Source organism: Euleptes europaea, chromosome 4, assembly GCF_029931775.1.
Source record: "Euleptes europaea isolate rEulEur1 chromosome 4, rEulEur1.hap1, whole genome shotgun sequence".
NCBI lineage: Eukaryota > Metazoa > Chordata > Lepidosauria > Squamata > Sphaerodactylidae > Euleptes > Euleptes europaea.
Window position 1 is genome coordinate 16,539,723 of NC_079315.1, and position 23,625 is coordinate 16,563,347.

Consider the following 23,625-nt stretch of genomic DNA (forward strand, 5'->3'; position numbering starts at 1 on the left):
TTGTTTTGCATCCAAGGAGGAGAATGGGGATGCATCAGACCCTTCCCCAGCATGGTGTAGTGGTTAAGAGTGGGGGACTCTAATCTGGAGAACCGGGTTTGATTCCCCACTCCTCCATATGAGCGGCGGAGGCTAATCTGGAGAATTGCATTGGTTTCCCCACTCCTACACATGAAGCCAGCTGGATGACTTTGGGCCAGTCACAGTTCTCTCAGAACCCTCTCAGCCCCACCTACCTCACAGGGTGTCTGTTGTGGGGAGGGGAAGGCGATTGTAAGCTGGTTTGATTCTCCCTTAAGTGGTAGAGAAAGTAGGCATATAAAAACCAACTTCTCCTCCTCCTCCTCCTGCTCTTAAAGCCAAATCCCAGATGGGAGGGAGGAATGTATTACCTTCCACGCTGAACCTAAAACCCTTTGGGAAGGAAAGGAAGGGGTTCCCCTTCCCCATAACTGAAAGCCAGTCCCTGTGTGGAGAATGAGCTATATTTTGGTAATATGTCACACTTTTTCACTTCCTTAAATGGAGTGGGAAGGTGGTTAATGTATTTTTAGGGGGAAGAGGTTGAAGAAGTAAAACTAAAGTTGCACTGAAAAGTAAAGGACTGGAGTCTCCCCCATAACCCTTCCCATCCATGAAATGTCACAAGCCTTTAATTAATAGTAATAATCAAGTCCCATCAAATTGCAAGCAACTTATAGTGACCCCTCATGTGGTGTAGTGGTTAAGAGCAGTGGTTTGGAGTGGTGGAGTTTGATCTGGAGAACTGGGTTTGATTCCCCACTCCTCCACATGAGTGGCGGAGGCTAATCTGGTGAACTGGATAGGTTTCCCCACTCCTACACATGAAGCCAGCTGGGTGACCTTGGGCTAGTCACGCTCTCTCAGCCCCATCTACCTCACAGGGTGTCTGTTGTGGGGAGGGGAAGGGGAGGTGATTGTAAGCCGGTTTGGTTCTCCCTTAAGTGGCAGAGAAAGTTGGCATATAAAAAACAACTCTTCTTCTTCTTTTCATGGCAAGAGACAAACAGAAGTGGTTTGCCATTTCCTGCCTCTGAATAGCAACCCCTTTTCCCTTGGTGATCTATCTGAGCCAATTCAGCAGGACTCGGGCTAGCATGGGCTATTCAGGCTGCTGTTTAACTACTAGGTATGTTAACGCATTTGTTAGTTTCCAGGTTTTCACACACTCTAATGCTGCACCAAGAACTAAAATATGCACGGGGCTGGGTGATGCAAAGATAGGATGGGTCAGTTCAGTTCCAAGGGAAAGTAAACAGGTTTGTGGCTGCTGCTTTCGAGGCCCTTTCATCCTTTGCAGTCTGCGGGGTTGCATCTCCTGCACATATCTCCAGCCACGTTTTCAATCCACGTCCCCCACTGTTCCTTGAAACGCTGTGCTGCACAAGGGTCCTGTTGAAACTCTGATAGGAACATTGCTTTACAGCACAAATTAGCTTCCATGTCCAGGAATATCCCCCTGAAAGCATACGTAGTTGGTATGTTGTCTGTATCTAATGTGGCATGGCACGTCTTTATTCTTGGCTTTTGTAACTCTAGCTGCCTCTTTGGAATTGAATTACGGTACATTTTGTTGAGGTTTGCACGCAATGACCAGTGCTTTGTTCTTGCCTGTGTTGGTGGGGAGACTAGTCCTGCCAGCTATAGAACTGCACCTGTCATGATTTAGACTGCTCCCCCTCCCACAATGCTCTCCTAGGAAGTTCCACTTCCTGGTTGTTAAAGGTAAAGGTAAAGGTCCCCTGTGCAAGCACCGGGTCATTCCTGACCCATGGGGTGACGTCACATCCCGACATTTCCAAGGCAGACTTTGTTTGCGGGGTGGTTTGCCAGTGCCTTCCCCAGTCATCTTCCCTTTACCCCCAGCAAGCTGGGTACTCATTTCACCGACCTCGGAAGGATGGAAGGCTGAGTCAACCTTGAGCCGGCTACCTGAAACCAACTTCCGTTGGGATCGAACTCAGGTCGTGAGCAGAGCTTTTGACTGCAGTACTGCAGCTTAACACTCTGCGCCACGGGGCTCCTTCCTGGTTGTTACCTTTAGGCAAAACGTAATGTCACGCGAAGTAAGATTTTAAAATTTATTTACTTCCTTTATTCCCCACCTTTCTCTGCAATGGGGACCTGGCAGATTATATCATTCTCCTTGCCTCCACTTTATCCTCATGACAACCCTGCGAGGTAGGTTAGGCCGAGGGAGAGCAACTCTCCCAAGCTCGCCTGGCAAGCTTCTACAGCACAGCAGGGGCGTGAACCTCGGCTTCCCAGATCCAGTGCAGCGTTTGCTTGGTTTACAAGAGCCAATTGCAGGATTAGCTAGGTACATGACTAGACACCAAAGGCACATGAATACATCTCAGTAGTAACTCTCAATTCAACAAACTCAAATACCATCCCAGGCTGCTGTACATGGCAGGACTAAAGGGGGATTGGTTATTTTGGTCTCTGCTCAATTAGCGGTTAGATGTGATCTGGTATCATGCTATAGAAGCTGTGCTATGGCTGTGCTGATTTCCCTTCATCAGAGGAACTGTGTGTGTGTTAAGTGCCGTCAAGTCGCTTCCGACTCATGGCGACCCTATGAATGAAAGTCCTCCAAAATGTCCTATCTTTAACAGCCTTGCTCAGATCTTGCAAATTGAAGGCTGTGGTTTCCTTTATTGAGTCAATCCATCTCTTGTTGGGTCTTCCTCTTTTCCTGCTGCCCTCAACTTTTCCTAGCATGACTGTCTTTTCCAGTGACTCTTGTCGTCTCATGACGTGACCAAAATACGATAGCCTCAGTTTAGTCATTTTAGCTTCTAGGGTCAGTTCAGGCTTGATTTGATCTATAACCTTTTTTTGGGGGGGGGGGCAGTCCACGGAATCCGTAACCCTCTCCTCCAACACCACATTTCAAAGGAATCTATTTTCTTCCTATCAGCTTTCTTCACTGTCCAGCTTTCACACCCATACATAGTAATAGGGAATACGATGGCATGAATTAATTTAGTCTTGGTGGCCAGTAACACATCCTTACACTTCAAAATATTTTCTGGTTCCTTCATGGCTTGCCCTTCTCCTTCTAATTTCTTGGCTGCAGTCTCCATTTTGGTTGATGGTGGAGCCAAGGAATAGAAAGTCTTGAACCATTTCAATTTCCTCATTGTCAACCTTAAAGTTGTGTAATTCTCCTGTAGTCATTACTTTTGTTTTCTTGATGTTCAGCTGTAGTCCTGCTTTGGAACTTTCTCTTTTAACTTTCATCAGTAATTGAGATAGTTCAGAGGAACTATATTGGTTAATGTATACCTCCCCCCTGGGGGGAAAACAGCTCAGATTGAGGACTGCTGGGAGGGACTAGAGAGGTATATAGAGGATTTAATGACACTAGAGGTATATAGAGGATTTAAGGGCTGCCTCCCTTGTAATGGGTGAGGACTTTAATGCTAGAAAGAGTCGTGATGACCAATCTCTATATGCTAGTTACCATCTATATAAACCAAACTCTGAGACCCAGTATTGTATGCCCAGAAGAATATTTAAAGATGCTAAATGTAACCTTGCTGGATTAAAACTATATCAGGCCATGCTTAAATTGGACCTAACAGTCCTTAATGGCTTGGTAATGACTGGCTACCCAGCTGAATTTACTTTCTGGGCAGGGGATAAAAGAAGCAACATCGATTATATAATATTATCAAAACAATCTCAAATAGATTTTTTCCTTTTTAAACAATGTATCTTTTAAAACTGGAAGTGCTAGAGACATATGAAGAAGAAGAGTTGGTTTTTATATGCCGACTTTCTCTACCACTTAAGGAAGAATCAAACTGGCTTACAATCACCTTCCCTTCCCCTCCCCACAACAGACACCCTTTGAGGTAAGTGGGGATGAGAGAGCTGTGACTAGCCCAAGGACAACCAACTGGCTTCATGTGTAGGAGTGGGGAAACTAATCCAGTTCACCAGATTAGCCTCTGCCGCTCATGAGGAGGAGTGGGGAATCAAACCCGGTTCTCCAGATCAGAGTCCACCGCTCCAAACCACTGCTCTTAACCACTACACCACGCAGGTGTAGAATAATTTGGAAATATCCAAATTCATTCAGATACACCCAAACAACCACTGGCTCCCTGATTGCCTCTAATGAGCAAGATCTGCCTGTAACTTAGTCAGAACTCCTGATGCTGACTAGCTCCAGAAGCTGCTGTGTGCCTTCCATAATAGTTTCCCCCCTGGGAAGTTCCTGGATAAGTGAAATGTCAATCTAGTGGCAACTCCATGCAGAATGATTGCTGCAGGGAAACACTAGCGTGATGCTTGTTTGCCAAAGAATGCACATCCCTTATAGGAATACATGCATCGTTAGCCACACTATTTGGGAAACTGGGCCCAATGAAAGCTTTCCAGATGCCAGTGTTTAAAGGTAAGTAGTGTACAGTCAGAAGACCATGCCTATTATATTGGATGCTGTGGAACACAGGCAAGATGTTGTCTGCAGTTGTCGTGTTTTGTGGGCTTCCTAGAAGCACCTGGTTGGCCAATGTGTGAACAGACTGCTGGACTTGATGGTCCTTGATCCCTAAAAAAGGATATTGCAGAGCTTGAGAAGGTGCAGAAAAAGCAACCAAAATTATCAGGAGACTAGAGCAACTGCCCTATGAAGAGCGGTTAAAACACTTAGGGAAAGAAGGCAGTTAAGGGAAGACATGGTAAAGGTCTACAAAATTATGCCTGGTATGGAAAGAATAGACAGGGAGAAGCATTTCCCCCTCTGTCATAATACTAGAACGCGGGGTCATCTGCTGAAGCTGCAGGGTGACAGATTCAAAACTGATAAAAGGAAGTATTTCTTCACACAACGCATAGATAAATTGTGGAACCTGCCCCAGAATGTGGTGATGGTTGCCAATTTGGAAGGCTTTAAGAGGGGAGTGGACATGTTATACTTTATCAGACAAGAGCAGTGCCGGATTTAGGTTTGATGAGGCCCTAAGCTATTGAAGGTAATGGGGCCCTTTATATGTCCAGCGGTCCTTTGTCAACAACAAATTGCCACTGTTTTTTTGTGTTGAATATATGCTATATGGTACAACTGTGCTGCACTGCGGTCTGCAGCTGCATGCTACATGTTGCCATGCAACCAGTCCACGCATAATGTAAGCACCCTATATATAGAAATGAGCAAACCAGTGATATTTTAGGGAGCAGGCCAGCAGGCGGGGCCCATTACTTACATCATAGGAGCCTACACAATACAAAACACTGTTGCTGTATGTAGGTTTTATTTTATTTGTTTTTTATCTTATAATTTGGAAATGTACATCCAGGTTTTTTTTCCTTTAAATTTTTTGGGGGCATAGCTTGTTTAGCTTATACGTAAATCCGGCACTGGACAAGAGTGAAGCGTGCAAAAAAAAAACATACTATCTACAATGTTACATAGGCAATACATAAAATATCTACAAGGAAAGTCTACACCTAGAAAGCTTCAGATTAAGTTCATAACCAGAAAGTAGTGTAATGCCTATAATCTTCATTGTTATTGGGAATGTATGCTTTTATACTCAGTCCGCATACTCACACTTATAAAGATGCTAAGCCCGGGGCATAAGGGTTAGCATCTAGCACAATACCATATTCTGCACACATATATAATGGCAATACCCCATGTATAAGGGGTCAAGTATTATTCTTTGGTGTGTGATCACTGAGTTAGCATAAACTAGCAGCCATTATGAATCAGGTGCCAGTGAGATCATCCTTGCAGGCCTGGTACCGCTAGCCGCCCTATTGAGGCCCAAGGCAGTGATTTAAGGGTGTCAGATAAGAACGTTAAGTTTCGTTTCTCCATTACAGATCATGCAGCCCCCTAAATCCACGCCTCAAAACCACACAGATAGGTTATGCTAATCCAAATGTATCCATTATTGGGTCTTTGTGGTTCTACGCACTACATGGCATATTTGTAACACGAAGTTATAAACGTTGTTGCGATCCTTTGTTCTGGTGCGTGAACTGTCCTGCGCATTTGGGGCAATTCTCACCCACTGTGTATATTGGGCCTAATAAGCAAACTGCTTTGAACTCTCAACCTCCTACTGTTCACAGTGGGTAGCCGTGTTAGTCTGTTTGCAGTAGTCAAAAAGGGCAAGAGTTAGTCTTTAAGGTGCTACTGGACTCTTGCCCTTTTTGACTACCTCCTATTGTGTTATTGTCATTGGGAATTAATACAATAATACAGGCGTATCAGGAGAAGTTATTCCAACAGTAGTTTTTGAGTGTTAAACGGCTGAGGCCGCATGCTGGTGTTTTTGCCTCACCTGCCTGGAGGTTGGCAATCGGATGTGGGGAGCTGCCAGCGTTTCTCGCAGCGCCCAGCTGGCGTGGCGCAGCTGCCCTTCTCAGGGCCTCTGAGGGAAACCCGTGGCTAATTTTAACTTCGCCAGCCGCCGCTGCCCAGGCGCCGGTTCCCGCTTTCCCTCGCCCCCCCTTTAATAAGCTCCTTCCCGCCATTCCCCCCTCCCCACCCCAGGCGCCAGGCCTCTTTCGCCCCCCTCCTCCAGCAGGCCAGCGAGAAGGGTTTGCCTTGGAGCTCTCCAAATGCACATTTTCCTCAGCCAAATCCTCAAAACTAAGCCCCCCCCCCCAAAAAAGGATTGGTTATAATGGAAATACAATTATACATGATATCAATTTACTAGAAAAAAAATGTATTAAATGAGTGTTAGGGAGAAATGGAGGATTTACAAAATAATTAATTTTTAATGGACATAATCAAATGCTTTTTATTACGCTAATCCATTTATTACCAGTGAGATTTACTATTTCTTTTCTTTTTTTCTTATTTCTTTCCCCTTCTTTTCCCTTTCCTTTAGATCACTGGTTCCCAACCAGGGGTCCATGGACCCCCAGGGGCCCGCGAGAACTAAATTAAGGTCCGCGAAACAAAGTTATAAACCCATAAATTAATATTTTCAATTAAAAGTTCTCTATTATAAAATATATATATATTCAAATATAATTCTAAGTTTAATGTTTAACTAACAGTTATGATTAAATCACAGTGGGTAGCCGTGTTAGTCTGTTTGCAGTAGTCAAAAGGGGCAAGAGTCCAGTAGCACCTTAAAGACTAACAAAAATATTTTCTGGTAGGGTATGAGCTTTCGTGAGCTGTGGCTCACGAAAGCTCATACCCTACCAGAAAATTTTTTTGTTAGTCTTTAAGTTATGATTAAAGTTTATTTTCAAATTCCCGGAATTTTTATTTTGAACCTTGGGGTCCCTGCACCGAACAAAAAAAGTCCTAGTGGTCCCTGGTCAAAAAAAAAAGGTTGGGAACCCTTTAGATGATATTATTAACTATTAATTCCCCCCCCCCTTGAAAAATATAAATGTCAAAGAGATCCATAAATATTAACCATCCTATTAGGATTAGAATTTTGTGCAAAGGAGGTGACCAATTCATCCCAAGGCGAAGGGAGGCGTAGGGGAAGCCAACAACTTTTTTATTGTCGATCATTTTTTTTTTTAAACAATGCGACCTATTTTTTTTTTGTTGATGTCATTTTTAAACTATGCGATGAATAATGTTGGGAAAACAATAAAAATTTCATTAAAAAAAAAAACTCAGCCCCCCCCCCATGCAGAGTTTGGAGAATTCGGAGGGGGGGGGAAATGTGCATTTCGGGAGGGGCCAAGGCCAAAGCTGGCGCGCGCTTTCGCCCCCTGAAGCCTCGGCCAGGGCCCAGCCCCAAGCGCCTCGCCCCTGGCAGCCAGGCGGCAGGGGAGACAGGGCGGAGGAGGCCCGCCCCGTTGGCGCCTGCCCCCTTGCAGCTGCAGCTGCCGCTGCCGCTCCGGGGGAGTCCCGGCCCGGGGAGGGAGGAGAGATGCTGGCGGCGTCGGAGTAGAAGCAGCAGCCATGGACGCCGCCCAGAACCAGACCGGGTGAGTCGGGGCGGCCGCGCCTTTGCGCGCTTGTTTTGGGGCCGGCGAGCTGTTGCGCGCGAGGCTTTGCCTTGCATTTGCCGCTCTTTAGATGCATGTTTTTTCTCTCCCCCCCCCCCCGTCCACATTCTCAAAACCCAACCATCAGCCCCCTTGCAGAGTTTTGAGACTCGAGATGGGGGAGATGCGCGGCAACTCCAAGGCGAAACCTCCCGTGCGCAAATGGCCTGTTGCGCGTGAAGTGCCGTCAGGTCGCTTCCGACTTATGGCGACCCTATGAATGAAAGTGCCCGGACCTGGATGGCCCAGGCTAGCCTGATCTCGTCAGATCTCAGAAGCTAAGCAGGGTCAGCCCTGGTTAGTATTCGGATGGGAGGCCACCAAGGAAGTCCAGGGTTGCTGTGCAGAGGAAGGCACTGGCAAACCACCTGTGTTAGCCTCTTGCCTTGAAAACCCCAAAAAGGGGTCGCCATAAGTCGGCTGCGACTTGAAGGCACTTCACACACACATGAATGAAAGTCCTCCAAAAGGTCCTCTCTTTAACAGCCTTGCTCAGATCTTGCAAATTGTAGGCTGTGGCTTCCTTTATAGCAGTGGTTCCCAACCTTTTTTTGACCAGGGACTACTAGGACTTTTGTTCGGTGCAGGGACCCCAAGGTTCAAAAAAAAAATTCTGAGAATTTGAAAATAAACTTTAATCATAACTGTTAGTTAAACATTAAACTTAGTATAATATTTGAATATATATTTTTATAATAGAGAACTTTTAATTGAAAATATTAATTTATTATGGGTTTATAACTTTGTTTTGCGGACCTTAATTTAGTTCTCGCGGACCCCTGGGGGTCCACGGACCCCTGGTTGGGAACCAGTGCTTTATAGAGTCCCTCCATCTCTTGCTGGGTCTTCCCCTTTTCCTGCTGCCTTCAGCTTTTCCCAGCATGGCTGTCTTTTCTAATGACTGTTGTCTTCTCCTAATGTGACCAAAGTACGACAGCCTCCGTTTAGTCAGCAAGATACTGACTAAACAATACAGCAAGATTTAAAAAGATGGACACAACTCAGTTTATCGTGGATGGGGAGAATCGCAGTCATTAAGATGAACCTATTACCAAGATTGATATTTCTTTTTCAAGTGCTTCCAATACAAATCGAGGACAAGTTGTTAAAAGAGCGGCAGAGACAAATTAATAAATTTGTTTGGGCAGGGAAGAAACCAAGAATTAATTTTAGAATAATGCAAGATGAAAAGAGAAGAGGTGGACTTGCATTACCGAATATCAAGCTTTATCACCAAGCGGCAGGATTATCATGGATTGAGGACTGGATAAAGAAACCAGATCAAGCAAATCTGAACATTTAGTTGTAGTCAAGTTGGAGACTGAGAGGGCGAAAACGCCCGGGAGGTCTTGCCTTGGATTGGCCGCTCTCTAGATGCACATTTCCCCCATCCGGATTATCAGGCCTTTTATGCCTGGGAGGTTTTGGCTTGGATTGGCCGCTCTCTATCGTGCCCATTTCCCCCTTCTGAATTCTCAGAACTCTGCACGGGGGCTTATTTTTTTATTTTGGAGAATTTGGCTGGGAGAAATGTGCATCCAGAGAGCGGCCAGTCCAAGGCAAAACCTCCTGTGCGTTTTCGCCCTGAGATTTCAGCCCCAGGTCGGGCGGATGCCAGCGGGCTGCGGCTTCTTTGTAGCGCTGGCCTCAGGAAACGGGGCGGGGGGGACGTTGCTGTTATCATGCGCAGGTTCACGTGAATTCCAACGCTTCACGGTTTAGGGTCAAACTCCTGTGTGATGCGCCAGACCCGGGATGAGTCTTTCCAGATTTGGCGTTTGTAATGATATGGGTAGGACTCTGCTTATGGTTTCGGTTCCTGACCTCTCCACGTTGGTGTGAATGTCTGCTTACAGCCTCCATGTATAAAGTGAAGTTTTTGTCCCTGAGTAACTCCTTAGGATTTTACTATCATACACACATTACTTTTAACACATTGTTTGCGGGAATTGGGACTGCTCCGAAATTGTGCATATGGTCTCAGTTCCTGACCTCTCTATGTTGGTGTGAATGTCTACATACAGCCTCCACATGTAAGGTGCAGTTTTTGCCCCTGCAAATATTTTAGTTATATTTAGCACATTGAAACAGAATTATGCTGCCAATTCACCCGTGCCATTCTTTGATCAGTCTCCAACAGATGAGGAGGCACCCCGCCCAAGTCCTGTGGTATCTTATCAAAACACCAAAGAAATGTTTTTGTCCAACATTGTGAACTCTTTTTGCAATGCCTCTACTTCCTGGTGTTTTCTGACTACACTAGAAAACAATCCAGCTAAACTGATACAACCTCTAGTAGTTTATGTAGGAGCGCTGACCTTGAAAATAAAAACATTGGTGATTCCCCAAGCGTGTTAAGAAGAACTGTAGTATTTGTGAATGCTTGTAACATGCAACACTTTTTTCACAATACTCATTACTTTCTGTCCAAAGCCTGAAAATTGTGCCTAAAATGCATCATTCACATGCCTGAATTCTGAGTTAGTGAACACAGCTTATGCGGATAATCATTAACACACATTTTGGATTGTCTTCCTCTGTTATTTCACAAAGGCTGCAATCTTAAAAATACTTTCTTTGGGGAGGGGCTGTGGCTCAGTGGTAGAGCATCTGCTTGGCATACAGAAGGTCCCAGGTTCAATCCCTGGCATCTCTAGTTAATGGGCTAGGCAAGTAAGTGATATGAAGGGACGTGACCTCCGCCTGAGACCCTGGAGAGCCACTGCTGGTCTGGGTAGACAATACTAACTTTGATGGACCAAGAGTCTGATTCAGTATAAGGCAGCTTCGTGTGTTCATGTGTTCAAAGTCTGTTGAATTACATGGGACTTTCCTTTGAGCAGAACTCCTTAGGATTACTCTTGAAAACACACCCAAATATGCTGAGTTTTTTTCCATTTCATTTTCTCAAATACACTTAAAAATAAAAATGCACAATTTCCTCTCCTAGAGAAGAAGAAGTTGGGTTTTTTATATGCTGACTTACTTTACCACTTAAGGAAGAATCAAATCAGCTTACAATCACCCCTTCCCCTCCCCACAACACCCCCCCTGTGAAGTAGGTGAGGCTGAGAGAGCTCTAAGAGAGCTGTGACTAGCCAAGGTCACCCAGCTGGCTTCATGTGTAGGAGTGGGGAAACCAACCCAGTTTACCAGATTAGTGTCTGCCGCTCATGTGGGGGAGTGAGGAATCAAACCCAGTTCTCCAGATTAGAGCCCACCGCTCCAAACCCCTGCTCTTAACCACCACACCACGCTGGCTCTCAAAACCGATGCAGCCCCCTATAGCCAATAGGTTAGCCCAGTGTGTTCATACTGTGGTTCACAGGTAGCCACCATCAACCAAAGGTTTACATCGATCCTTGGTATGAGGCCTGCACTTCAGGAAGGCTCACGCCTATTCTTCCAGTAGTGGCTGTTTCAAAGTGGAATCCACCTGCCATCCACAACCCTACTGAGCAAGGCCTTACCCACTCTCTGAAACATGGGGTGGGTGCCACATTGGGGAATGGTGCTCGGAAGAGCCACGCCTGGTATGTCAAAAGAACCACAGGCGGCTTCTGAGCCGTTCAGCAGATGTCACTGGCTTAGCTATGCAGATTACTGGATAAACCTCTAAATTGAGATTTTGGGGAACTGTCAGTCTAATTGCGTAAGAAGAGTTTGGAGAATGTTGGCCGAAGACAGTTTTAAAACCTACAGGATTGTCCCTTGGTGTCCCAGCCCGATAAGTACACCAAGCGGGAGAAGGTTTAAAGTTTTATTATTCAGCTGAGTAACAGGCTCTGGTCCGAAAGCAGAAGCAACTATTTTTAGTTAAGCATAAGGCTATATACTCGCATAGCTGTCAGTCATTGCATACATCATCTGTTCCTCACCTTATACATACGTTGTCCCATTACACTTATAACTTACTTCTTCAGACATCGCATGTACAGAAAATGGTGGAAATTATTTCGTTAGGGTGGGCAATTTACTATGTTAATGAAATAACACCTCTACCTTTGGCCTTGGCTAAAGCAGCTGCCTCATCTACAAGCTAGTGAAGAGGAGGAGTTGGTTTTTATATGCTGACTTTCTCTACCACTTAAGGAAGAATCAAACCGGCTTGCAATCACCTTCCCCTCCCCACAACAGATACCCTGTGAGGTAGGTGGGGCGGAGAGAGTGTGACTAGCCCGAGGTCACCCAGCTGGCTTAATGTGGAGGAGTGGGGAATCAAACCCGGTTCTCCAGATCAGAGTCCACCGTTCCAAACCACCACTCTTAACCACTACACCACCCTGGCTCCCAATGCTGGGTGAGCTCTAATGTCCCCTAAATTCATTCCTAGTATCTACTTGGGCGCACCATTGGACTCGTCAAAAAAGATTTGACCATTTGACTGATTAAATGTTGGTTGTGTAGTTTTAAATATTTATTAATGTTTTTACTTCATTTATACCCCATTTCCTTCCTGCTGGGGACCCAAAGTGTCTTACAACATTCTTCCCTTCTCCATTTTATCTTCACAGTAACCCTGTGAGGCAGGCAAGGCTCAGAGTGTGTGACGGGGACATGGTCACCCAACAAACTTTGTGTGTGGGGATTCGAACTTGGGTCTTCCAGACCCTTCTCTGATACTCAAATCACTACAGTGTGCTGACCATTAGAAAAACAACCCCACCAAAATACTGTAGTAATCTGCAGGGTTGATATTTACGGCAATTACAAAATCAAATGCGTTAACAGTGACTGTGGAACAATGGAATTAACTATTTAAAAAACCCTGTAATGCATTTATAATTTTTAACCATGTCAAGTAACATTTCTATAAATGTGAACAATTCGCTAAGCAGCTTTTTCCCCACTTGGGTTTTATCCTAGAATGTGGGGCTCTCATCATACTGTTACAAAATAAAGTACAATATTAAAGGAAATGAAGCTAACAAATGTTTTGAAAGTCAGCTTTTAAAGACAATCGTGCTAAGTGAGTAGCATGCCAATCATTCCTGCTTGCGGACATCTGTGTATGTTATGCAACAGGAGACTCATAAAAGAAATTTGGCGGTTTCCTTTTGCGCTTCTGACAACTTTGTAGTTTTGAATGGAGGCAAAACAAATCAGGTGGATTCCTTTTCCCCAAAACTGTATTGTATGGATTTCATTTATCTGGACTGTCCCGTCAGCCTTTAATTTTGTAAAAAAAATAAAAAAATTGCTTATTATTACATACCCACAGAGAAAAGTAAAAAATGTACATATCTGTATAAACAACAAAAACTCATACACAAGGAAAATAATAATCTGCAATGAATCATGAAGGACGGACGGGTAAATCTTGTCACTTAATTTCACCTGCCAGAATGTAATGAACAGTATCCAGTGTGTATTTAATTTACCTTTTTAAAAAATTGCACCTTTGGGTTCTCTGATAATATGTTAAGTCTTATCAATAAAGCAGTACAACAGGTTTTATTAAACCATTCATTTATAGACGTCTGCTATTACCATCTTGCTGTAGTGAAAAAAAACTTGAAACTTTCTCAATATCTGAAGAAATCCACATAGCCTTTCTGATTAGCTGGTGTATTTTCCCCCATATATCTTTTGATTATCAATTAATGACTTTTATCTAATAATGCATCTTTGAATAGTTAAGTACACTGCTGTGTACAGAATATGGGGCAGCAATTTCTGCTTCTGCCTCCCAATGCAGAACCCCTCTTGACCTCCTGCGTTGTTCTAGAGGGTCTAGGGACTACCCAGAACAAAATTTGAGGGCTTTGAGTAGGCTTAAGAAGGGAGGGGAAGCTGGAAAGTTTAGCTTCATGAGTCCCCTCCACGAGCAGGTATCAGTGGAGACAAGTCAGTATCTAATAATGATAATAAACTTTTATTATCAGAGCCAGCGTGGTGTAGTGGTTAAGAGCGGTGGTTTGGAGCGGTGGACTCTGATCTGGAGAACGGGGTTGATTCCCCACTCCTCCACATGAGCGGCGGAGGCTAATCTGGTGAACTGGATTCGTTTCCCCACCCCTATTCACATGAAGCCAGCTGGGTGACCTCGGGCTAGTAACACTCTCTCAGCCCCACCTACCCCACAGGGTGTTTGTTGTAGGGAAGGGAAGGTGATTGTAAGCCAGTTGGATTCTTCCTTAAGTGGTAGAGAAAGCCGGCATATAAAAAACAAGTCATCGTCTTCTTATTTGTACCTCACCTTCCGCCGGCCAGGCTGGGCTCAGGGCGGCTTCCAACATGGTTAAACATACACAAACATTTAATTACAAAAATTAAAGCATTCTAACACGCTGTTAATTTCTCTGATTCCAACTTTGGCGCCCAATATGTGGCAGATGTTGTTACAGCAAATATGGATTGCTGTAACACCCTATCAGTGTTCCATATCTCAGAGAGGAGGGGGCAACAGATGAATCCAAATATTGGAAATGTGGTCATACAAGGCTGGAATGGGCTCCCCTTGCCAGTTGGAGCTATTTAAATATTTTCTTCTGACACACCTTTCTGGGTTCTTCGTTGCTTCCACATGGAGAATTTGCTCCACCCAGCCTCTCAGACTGAAGCAAGAGCATCCACATGACATTGTACTTCAATTGTTCTCCTTCCATAGTTTCTCCTGGTTTGCCCTGGTGTTTCCCAAACCTGTTTCGCTCTGATCTTTCTTGAACAATTGCACATGAGTTTGCCCTCCACGTGGACAGGAAGGTGTGGGTTTCCAGACCTTCCCACCCGTATTTAGAAGAAGAAGAAGAGTTGGTTTTTATATGCTGACTTTCTCTACCACCTAAGGGAGAATCAAACCGGTTTACTATCACCTTCCTCTTCCCACAACAGGCACCCTGTGAGGTAGGTGGGGCTGAAAGAGCTCTAAGAAAGCTGTACCTAGCCCAAGGTCACCCAGCTGGCTTAATGTGGAAGAGCGGGGAATCAAACCTGGTTCTCCAGATTAAAGACCATTGCTCTTAACCATTACACCACGCATGCTCTCCATAAATGGTTTAGTGCCATTTCCCCTCTGTTCCTGGTTGGTTATTGCCCTGGAGGTCCCACTGGTGGGCAGGAGCAAGGAGCCAAACCACAGTTGCTGTGGGAGCCCTTGGCTGGGATCCTTCCGTAGGAACATGAACGGATGTCAGCTCCTCAGTTGCCTTCTCCTACACCACCACTGATTGGTGAAAGTTCAGGAGTAGGCAATGGGTGGGTTGACGCCCATGCTTGGTGCTTTCGGCCAGCTTGAGTGTGAGCTGAGTTTGGCCCCTGCAGTGTTGGCTCATGAATCACAGGGGCCGCTCAGCTTGGCTTTCTGCTGGGTTGTTTTCAGGGCATGGGTTGTTCCTGTGCCCCATCTGGCCAGCCAGCTTCATGCTTTCTTCATCTTTGCCTCTTCACATAGCAGTCCAGAGTTGCAACTTAACAATGCAACCCTAACCGGAATCACACTCTTCTGAGCCCATTAACTTCAACAGATTGGCAGGGGAATATTCGTGAGGGGTTTGTTGTTGAAAATATTTTGAACAAGCACCAAAACAGCCCATTCGCTAGAACCTAGAGGTACACAAATTCTCTGTAAAGATTCATCCACCACATTTAGGATGGTCTCCATGGAGACTTTGTGAGTTCAAACAACAAACCAGGAACAATGCAGTTTGTTTTGAACTGGTTTTTAGATACATTCTGCAGACTTGGATTCCAAGGAGCTCAGAGTTTATTCTGAATTGGCAGCTTGTCATGGGAACAAAAGCACCCTGGCTTGAGATGGCTTGTTGTTCATGCAGGAAGTCTGAATGTTGTCTGAGAGGCGAAGATCCTGCCAAGGCAGTAGGTATCTGAAAATAAACGAAGTCACACCAGCGGGAAGAAGCAAGCGACAAGTCTGAGCCCCACACATTATCTTATCTTTGCTGTCACCTGTTTCTGGGTTGTACCTTGTGTGGGCTCAAGCATGACATTACAGGCATCACCTAGAGTTAGCAAACATTGCTTGTGTGATCCCTGATTTGCTATTTCCATCTGGTGGGGAAGGGAGAGCGCATATCACTTGCACTTCTGCCAATTCACGCGTTATAGTATTCAAGAGAGACCAAGTGACCTAGCTCCAGACTAGGAAATTTTAAAGATTTATGGGTGGAACCTGGGAAGGGCAGGATTCGGGCAGGGGACGGACTTCAGGAGAGTATAATGCCATAGGGCCCACCCTCCAAAGCAGCCATTTTCTCCTGGGGAAATTGATCTCTGTAGTCTGGAGATCAGCTGTAATTCCAGGGGATCTGTAGAGTTGCCAGCCCCAGATTGGGACATTCCTAGATATTTATGGGTGGAACCTGGGGAGAGCAGAATTTGGGCAGGGGAGGGACTTAATGAGAGTATTTTGCCATAGGGTTGCCAACTTGGAAGGCTTTAAGAGGGGAGTGGACATGTTCATGGAGGAGAGGGGTATTCATGGCTACTAGTAAAAATGGATACTAGTCATGATGCATACCTCTTCTCTCCAGGATCAGAGGAGCATGCCTATTAGGTGCAGGCAGGATAATGCTGCTGCAGTTGTTTGTGGGCTTCCTAGAGGCACCTGGTTGGCCTCTGTGTGAACAGATTGGGGCCTTGGTCTGATCCAGCAGGGCGTTTCTTATATTCTTATAGTGCATACCCATTCTCTCCAGGATCAGAGGAGCATGCCTATTATCTTGGGTGCTGAGGAACACAGGCAGGATAGTGCTGCTGCAGTCGTCTTGTTGTGGGCTTCCTAGAAGAACCTGGTTGGCCTCTGTGTGAACAGACCGCTAGACTTGATGGGCCTTGGTCTGATCCAGCATGGCCTTTCTTATGTTCTTAAGTGCGGAGTGGAACATTTTTGCCCATTTAGCTTTTGCAGTTGCCTCTGCGTTGACAAATATGAAGGTCCCTCTTCTGCCCGTTGATGACTGGTCTGTAAGCCCTGTTTTCCTTTGCACCTTGCGGCGTTTGGCTCTGATGTCTGTATGACATCGACCGGAAGATGTTGTCAGGGGTGGGCCTCAGTCTGGGTCCAGTCTCTGGGCTTATGATTCCACCTAGGAGAAGGACAGACGCTGGCCCTCAAAACCATGGTGGGCAGCGCGTGCTTCATCTCCCAAGAACCGCTCATAAGGACCAGGAACTTGATTATGACAAGCAGGGACAAGTTATTGATGCTGTCATGGCTGGACTTGAGACAGAAGTCCAGGGTCCCAGCTCGGGGCCTCAGTAGGGCCCCCCAAAGCAGGTTGTAGTTTTGTGTTTCAGGTTTATGCTACCAAATTGGGGTGGGCATAAGACCCTTATGTCCAGAGTCTATAATTATCTAAAATTTCTGGGAATTTTGAAGCCATTAAAAAAACACCTTTTTTCTGGGGTCTTTTTCCAGGAAGAAAATATATGCAATATTTGAACTTATTTTATTGCCTTATCAACATAGAAACCATGATATATGAATGACTTAGCATAAAACACTGAACAACTTGGCATATGTATGGAATTTAAAAGTATAAATGCTTTAGTTTTCTAGGAGCAAAATTGCAAGTTAACCCAGTGAGTGAGAGAGAGCTGAAAATTGATGTACTCTTTGCTACTTTAGGAAATATACCTTAGCTTTTGTTATCTGAGAGGTAAGGAGGGAAAAAAGTTGAAAATGAAAAGCATAACAGTGGCCTTTGTCTTATTGCTCCTCTCAGCAAAGTTCGACATTTTCTTCCAGCGTAAGAGCTGCCTTCAACAGGTCGAAGAGCCTTGTAAGTTGGAAGACGGCTCCTTAGGGTGGAGAAAGTTCAGACTTCGCTGGGTGGCACGTGCCCAGGGATTATTCATTGAAAGGCACTTGGCCATGGATTATTCAGAGAGAGCCAGTCTCATACATTCACAATATGACTAGCAACGTATTTGGGTATCATTAAGTTTTATCCCACCGTGACCAGTGAACGATCCCATTTTGTATGATCAAACACGTTATAGCCTACTAATTGTGCACAAAACTAGTCACATTTAACCAAAAGATCTGTCCACCTCACAAGGTGTCTGTTGTGGGGAGGGGAAGGGAAGGTGATTGTAAGCTGGTTTGAGTTTCCCTTAAGTGGTAGAGAAAGTCAGCATATAAAAACCAACTCTTCCTCCTCCTCCTCCTCCTTGAAAATGTTGTTTATACCTGCCATGTACTCATGACTTACCACACTCTAATGCTGTATGTAAAAATTTCCATGCTACACATTTTGATTGGTCAAAACCTTGTCTTAAGAAGCATTTCACTTATTCACAAAAGAGAAAAAAATGTTGTGTAGGAGCTTTTATCCCCCTGCGTTCTTCCAAGTTTCCAGTTTTCCCATGAGAAGTTTTGTTTTAAAGAGGCCTTTGGAAATAAACTTGTTTCTGCCCCACCCTTAAATTTTTCTGTTTGCTTTTCTTTCCCTGGGTCTTCACCTCTCTTAACTGCATTGTTGGGAGGAATTCCACACTGGATGAGGCGCTGCTCAGGGTCTTCCGGTAATCTTAGAACAACATTCTCACTGACCTGCTGGAACGCAGCTGACTCAGCAATAGAAGAGGGCCTGTTCACGGGGGTGGGTGGGTGGGGTGGGGTGGGGTCTTGGGTTCTCTCTATTTTAAGAGAGCAGACATTTCTCGCCTGTCCTGGACCTCTGCCAGGTGCTTTGAGCTGTCACCAGGCCATGCTGAGAAAGCTTGGTGCCTGGTAGTCTGTAAAAAACCCCTCCATTGTGAATCCCCAGTTGCTATGTTAGTGTTTCTTTCAGCAGTTCTGGTAGGGTTGCCAATACAAGCCTGGCGACCAGCGAGGGACTCACCACTAGGGGGCACCCTCACCGGTGACATAACGATGGCAACGCGCTGACATCATTTCCGGCATGACCAGAAGTGACATCAGAGTAGGCTGACCATATTTCCCTGAGACAAAAGCGGGACATTGGGATGGCAAAAACGGGACAGGGGTTATGTAATATTCTGTAATCGTGAAAAAGCAAGATGATTAACAAAAGTTTTATTACACAAACATATTGAGCTTCTTCAGTGACAGAACCCATACAAAAAAATAGGTAGACGTAGAGGGGGACTGGCTAAAATCAAATTGAGAAATTTAAAAATAATACTGTTTATTTTATAGTACATACCACATTTCACTATATTTTAGTAGTTTTAGCTAATCACTATATTTCTCAAACCAAGAGCTTAAATAAAAATATTTTTTATGCTCCTGGGGCCATGTTTTCTCAATATGTTCCAACTATACATCAATAGGAAGAAGAGTACATGGATGCCATATTCAGAAAAATAATGTGCAATAGGAAAATATAGGAAATATCCACTCTAATAAATAAAAATATTTAATTTTATATAATTGTACAGCAACATGGTAAATATTAATGGACTGCTGATCTCATACTGCCCTTGTACAAATCTGTGGTGAGACCACTCTTGCAATACTATGTACAGTTCTGGTCACCACACCTAAGAAAGGATATTGTGGAGCTTGAAAAAGAAGCAGTTAAAACGCTTAGGGCTGTTTAGCTTGGAAAGAAGACATAAGAACATAAGAAAAGCCCTGCTGGATCAGACCAAGGCCCATCAACTCCAGCAGTCTGTTCACACAGTGTACAACCAAGTGCCCCCAGGAAGCCCCCAAACAAGATGACTGCAGCAGGAACATCCTGCCTGTGTTCCACAGCACCTAAGATAATACGCATGCTCCTCTGATCCTGGAGAGAATAGGTATGCATCATGACTGGTAGAAAAGCCATGGATAGTCCTCTCCTCCATGAACATGTCCACTCCCCTCTTAAAGCCTTCCAAGCTGACAGCCATCACCACATTTTGGGGAAGGGAGTTCCACAATTTAACTATGCAGCCACCTTCTTTCCAAGGTAAACAGCCCTAAGCATTTTAACCACACCTCATAGGGCAGTTGCTCTAGTCACCTAATCATTTTGGTTGTTCTTTTCTGCACCTTCTCAAGCTCTGTAATATCCTTTTTTAGGTGCAGTGACCAGAACTGTACACAGTATTCCAAGCGTGGTCTCACCATAGATTTGTACAAGGGCAGTATGATAGCAGCAGTTTTATTCTGTATTCCTCATCTAATTATGGCCAGCATGGAATTTGCCTTTTTTACAGCAGCCGCACACTGGGTTGATATCTTCATCAAGCTATACAGTACCATCCCAAGATCCCTTTCTTGGTCTGTCACATAACTTTACACTTGCTTATATTGAATCTCATTTGCCATTTTAATGCCCATTCTTCCAGTCTGTAGAGATCCTTTTGGAGCTCTTCACAGTCCAGTTTTGTTTTAACCACCCTACATAATTTGGTGTCATCTGCAAACTTGGCTACTTCACTGCTCAACCCCAACTCCAGGTCATTGATGAACAGGTTGAAAAGCACCGGCTCTCAATCCATAAAAGAACTTGTCCTCTTATCCCATACTATGAAGTTTTCTTAGTAGTCTTTGTTGGGGGACTTTGTCAAAAGCCTTTTGGAAATCCAAATACACAATGTCCACAGGCTCATTCCTGTCCACATGCTTATTGACACTTTCAAAAAACTTTAATAGGTTAGTGAGACAGGACCTACCTTTACAGAAGCCATGTTGGGTTTTGCTCAGCAGACCTTGCCCTTCTATATGCTTGACAATTTTATCTTTAATAATGCTTTCCATCAATTTACCTGGAACAGACGTTAAGCTAACTAGCCTGTAATTTCCTGGGTCCCCCCTGGAACCTTTTTTATAAATGGGTGTTACATTGGCCATTCTCCAGTCCTCTGGTACAGAAGACGGTTAAGGGGAGACAGGATAGAGGTCTATGAAATTATGCATGGAACAGGGAGAGTGGACAGGGAGAAGCTTTTCTCCCTCTCTCATAATACTAGGAAGTGGGGTCATCTGCTGAAGCTGGAGGGTGAGAGATTCAAAACTGATAAAAGGAAGTATTTCTTCACACAATGCAGTTAAATTGTGGAACTCCCTGCCCCAGGATGTGGTGATGGCTGCCAACTTGGAAGGCTTTAAGAGGGGAGTGGACATTTTCATGGGGGAGAGGGGTGTTCATGGCTACTAGTTAAAATGGAAACTGGTCATGATGCATACCTATTCTATCCAGGATCAGATGAGCATGCCTATTACATTAGGTGCATTGGAACACAGGCAAGATAATGCTGCTGCAGTCGTCTTGTTTGTGGGTTTCCTAGAGGCACCCTGTTGGCCGCTGTGTGAACAGACTACTGGACTTGATGGGCCTTGGTCTGATCCAACATGGCTTTTCTTATGTTCTTCTTATGTGCAATAAGGAATTTGAAGCAAAACACGGAACATGATCAACTGTATTCTGAATGTTCAACTACAGCAGAATTAGGCACCTTAATGTAGAAAACCACAACTAAAACAGCAGGTGTAGCCAAGGCATTTTGTGTCCCATGTATTCCACCCCTGGGGCAGTCAACACTTCTGCTAGTCCCAGGGGCCGTCATTCCAGTCCCAGAACACTTGTGCTAGTCCCATGGGCTGTCATTCCAGTCCCAGAGTAGTGTATCTGGGCTTAGAGACCCTTCCTGGAAAATCCATTCCACATTTTCTTTGCAACTCTTTTTGTGCTGTAATGTATTTCAATGGAGCCCATGCAAGCCAATTGGCAATCCAGGCTCCCAGTATTTTCAATGGGCTGTGCAGCCTCTCCCATTGTTTCTAATGGGCTAGCCTGTCATTCATTTTACTACATCTCACATTTAACACATCTGCTGAATGTGCAATTCAAACCCCACATTTTAAATAAAACTGGGGACATTTCTGCAGATACTGTTGGGTCCTGGTGTTATTATTATTATTTTTTTTTGCAATGAAATCATGCACAGGTTGTTTCTTTCAAAAAGATTTAGGGGCATGGAAGATATACAAAAATTCACTGTAATGTATGTACAGGGCTCCCATGCAAACACAAAATTCCTATGTCTTGTTGCAAGTGGGTGTATTTTCAGAACCTCCCCGGCGGCACGCACCCCCCAATTCCAACTCACATCAATAGAACACGATTTAATAAAAGCGGCCTGGAGTTTTTGCAGCACATAATTCCCTCCCTTTTTCAGAGACAGCTAACCATTCTGAAAAACGAGCTGAAGCCTTCGTCCCCTCTCGGAAACCAAGTGAGCCGTCACCTCTTGCAGCGGACACAAGGCTTCCATTTTCGCAATTTTAAAGGACAATTACTTAACCCCTTTACTTCTTTTGACAAAAAGAAGCAGCAGCTGCATCTTACCTGGCTGCTGCTTTGGAAAAGGGGCCTGGGGTCAAATGGAGGTTAAATGAGATCTTCCCTCCCACTCTATATTTCCCCGGGTGCCGGCCTCACCTCCTTGCTTCCACCTACGCTCAGAAACAACCCGTGATGGTACGGAGGTGGCCGGGAGGGAGGGGAAGGCAAGCCTCGTGCCTTTCTTTGGCGCGTGCCTGTCGCTTCAGAGGCTTGCAACAGCACAGTGGGTGGGAACGTGTTAATTGATGGGGCATGTGACGTTTTGCTTCCACCCATAACTGGAAAGTTGTGCCTTTTCTTTCCAATTGTAAAATAAAGCTGCGCTGTGCAGGGAAGGCAACAAAACTGGCTTGGCTTATTTAAAACGGGACAAAGTGGACTTTTTAATGAAAAAGACGGGACGGCCAGGAAATGTGACAAAAACGGGACTGTCCTGTTCAAAACGGTACGTATGGTCAGCCTACATCAGAGTGTCAGGATGCCAGTGATAGCTCCCCCCCATTTCCCCCCCTGCCGCTCAGCTGAGCAGTGGTGAGAATGGCTCACGGGGGAGTATCTCCCACTCTCAGCAGGAACATAGCAACCTTGTATTCTGCTCAAGCAGAATACCAGCGTGGTATTCTCAAGCAGAGAACCAGTGTAGTGGTTAACAGCAGGGGTTTGGAGCGGTGGACTCTAATCTGGAGAACTGGGTTTGATTCCCCACTCCTCCACATGAGCAGCAGAGGCTAATCTGGTGAACTGGATTTGTTTCCCCACTCCTCCACATGAAGCTAGTTGGGTGACCTTGGGCTTGTCACAGCTCTCTCCACCCCACGTACCTCACAGGGTGTCTGTTATGGGGAAGGGAAGGTAACTGTAAGCCGGTTTGATTCTTCCTTAAGTGGTAGAGAAAGTCGGCAAATAAAAACCAACTCTCCTTCTCCTCCTCACTATCTTCTCAGTGCTTAGACTAAGGCCTATAAGTGCCTGTTACGTTAAATGCACATTTAGCTGCATGTAACTTGCAACCCCAGCCTATGTCCTGTTTAGAAAGGGTTTAGGATGATGAGAAAGTTTTGGCATACCTTGAAGCTGCACTGGTATATGTAGAAATACGTTGGTGGTGAGCCCTGCCAGTGTTGAGGTCATAGAGTGGGGCTAAACATGTGATCTAGTTTTTGGACATGGAAGAGGTGGGTCTCTGCTGCTATGCTGTCTGCCTTCTCCATGCTCCTTTCCTCTTCTCGCAAGTCTGGCTCTTACACTGAGATGCTTGATGGTATTACACAGCCATCTAGAATCATAGAGTTGGAAGGGATCACCAGGGTCATCTAGTCCAACCCCCTGCACAATGCAGGAAACTCACAAC

At 45.0% G+C, this 23,625-nt stretch overlaps 2 protein-coding genes across 2 annotated transcripts in view; one reads left to right on the top strand and one right to left on the bottom strand.

The window, feature by feature from the left end:
* The window catches only part of LOC130476925 (perilipin-3-like), a 40,622-nt gene extending 32,696 nt beyond the window's left edge, over nucleotides 1-7,926 (bottom strand). The window contains exon 1 of the mRNA XM_056848937.1: nucleotides 7,756-7,926. Within this exon, the coding sequence (XP_056704915.1) occupies nucleotides 7,756-7,926 (171 nt within the window). The remainder of the gene's footprint in view (nucleotides 1-7,755) is intronic.
* LOC130476926 (stimulated by retinoic acid gene 6 protein-like) overlaps nucleotides 7,925-23,625 on the top strand; it is a 55,016-nt gene continuing 39,315 nt past the window's right edge. Inside the window, exon 1 of the mRNA XM_056848938.1 lies at nucleotides 7,925-7,950. Coding sequence (XP_056704916.1) covers nucleotides 7,925-7,950 — 26 coding nt within the window. The remainder of the gene's footprint in view (nucleotides 7,951-23,625) is intronic.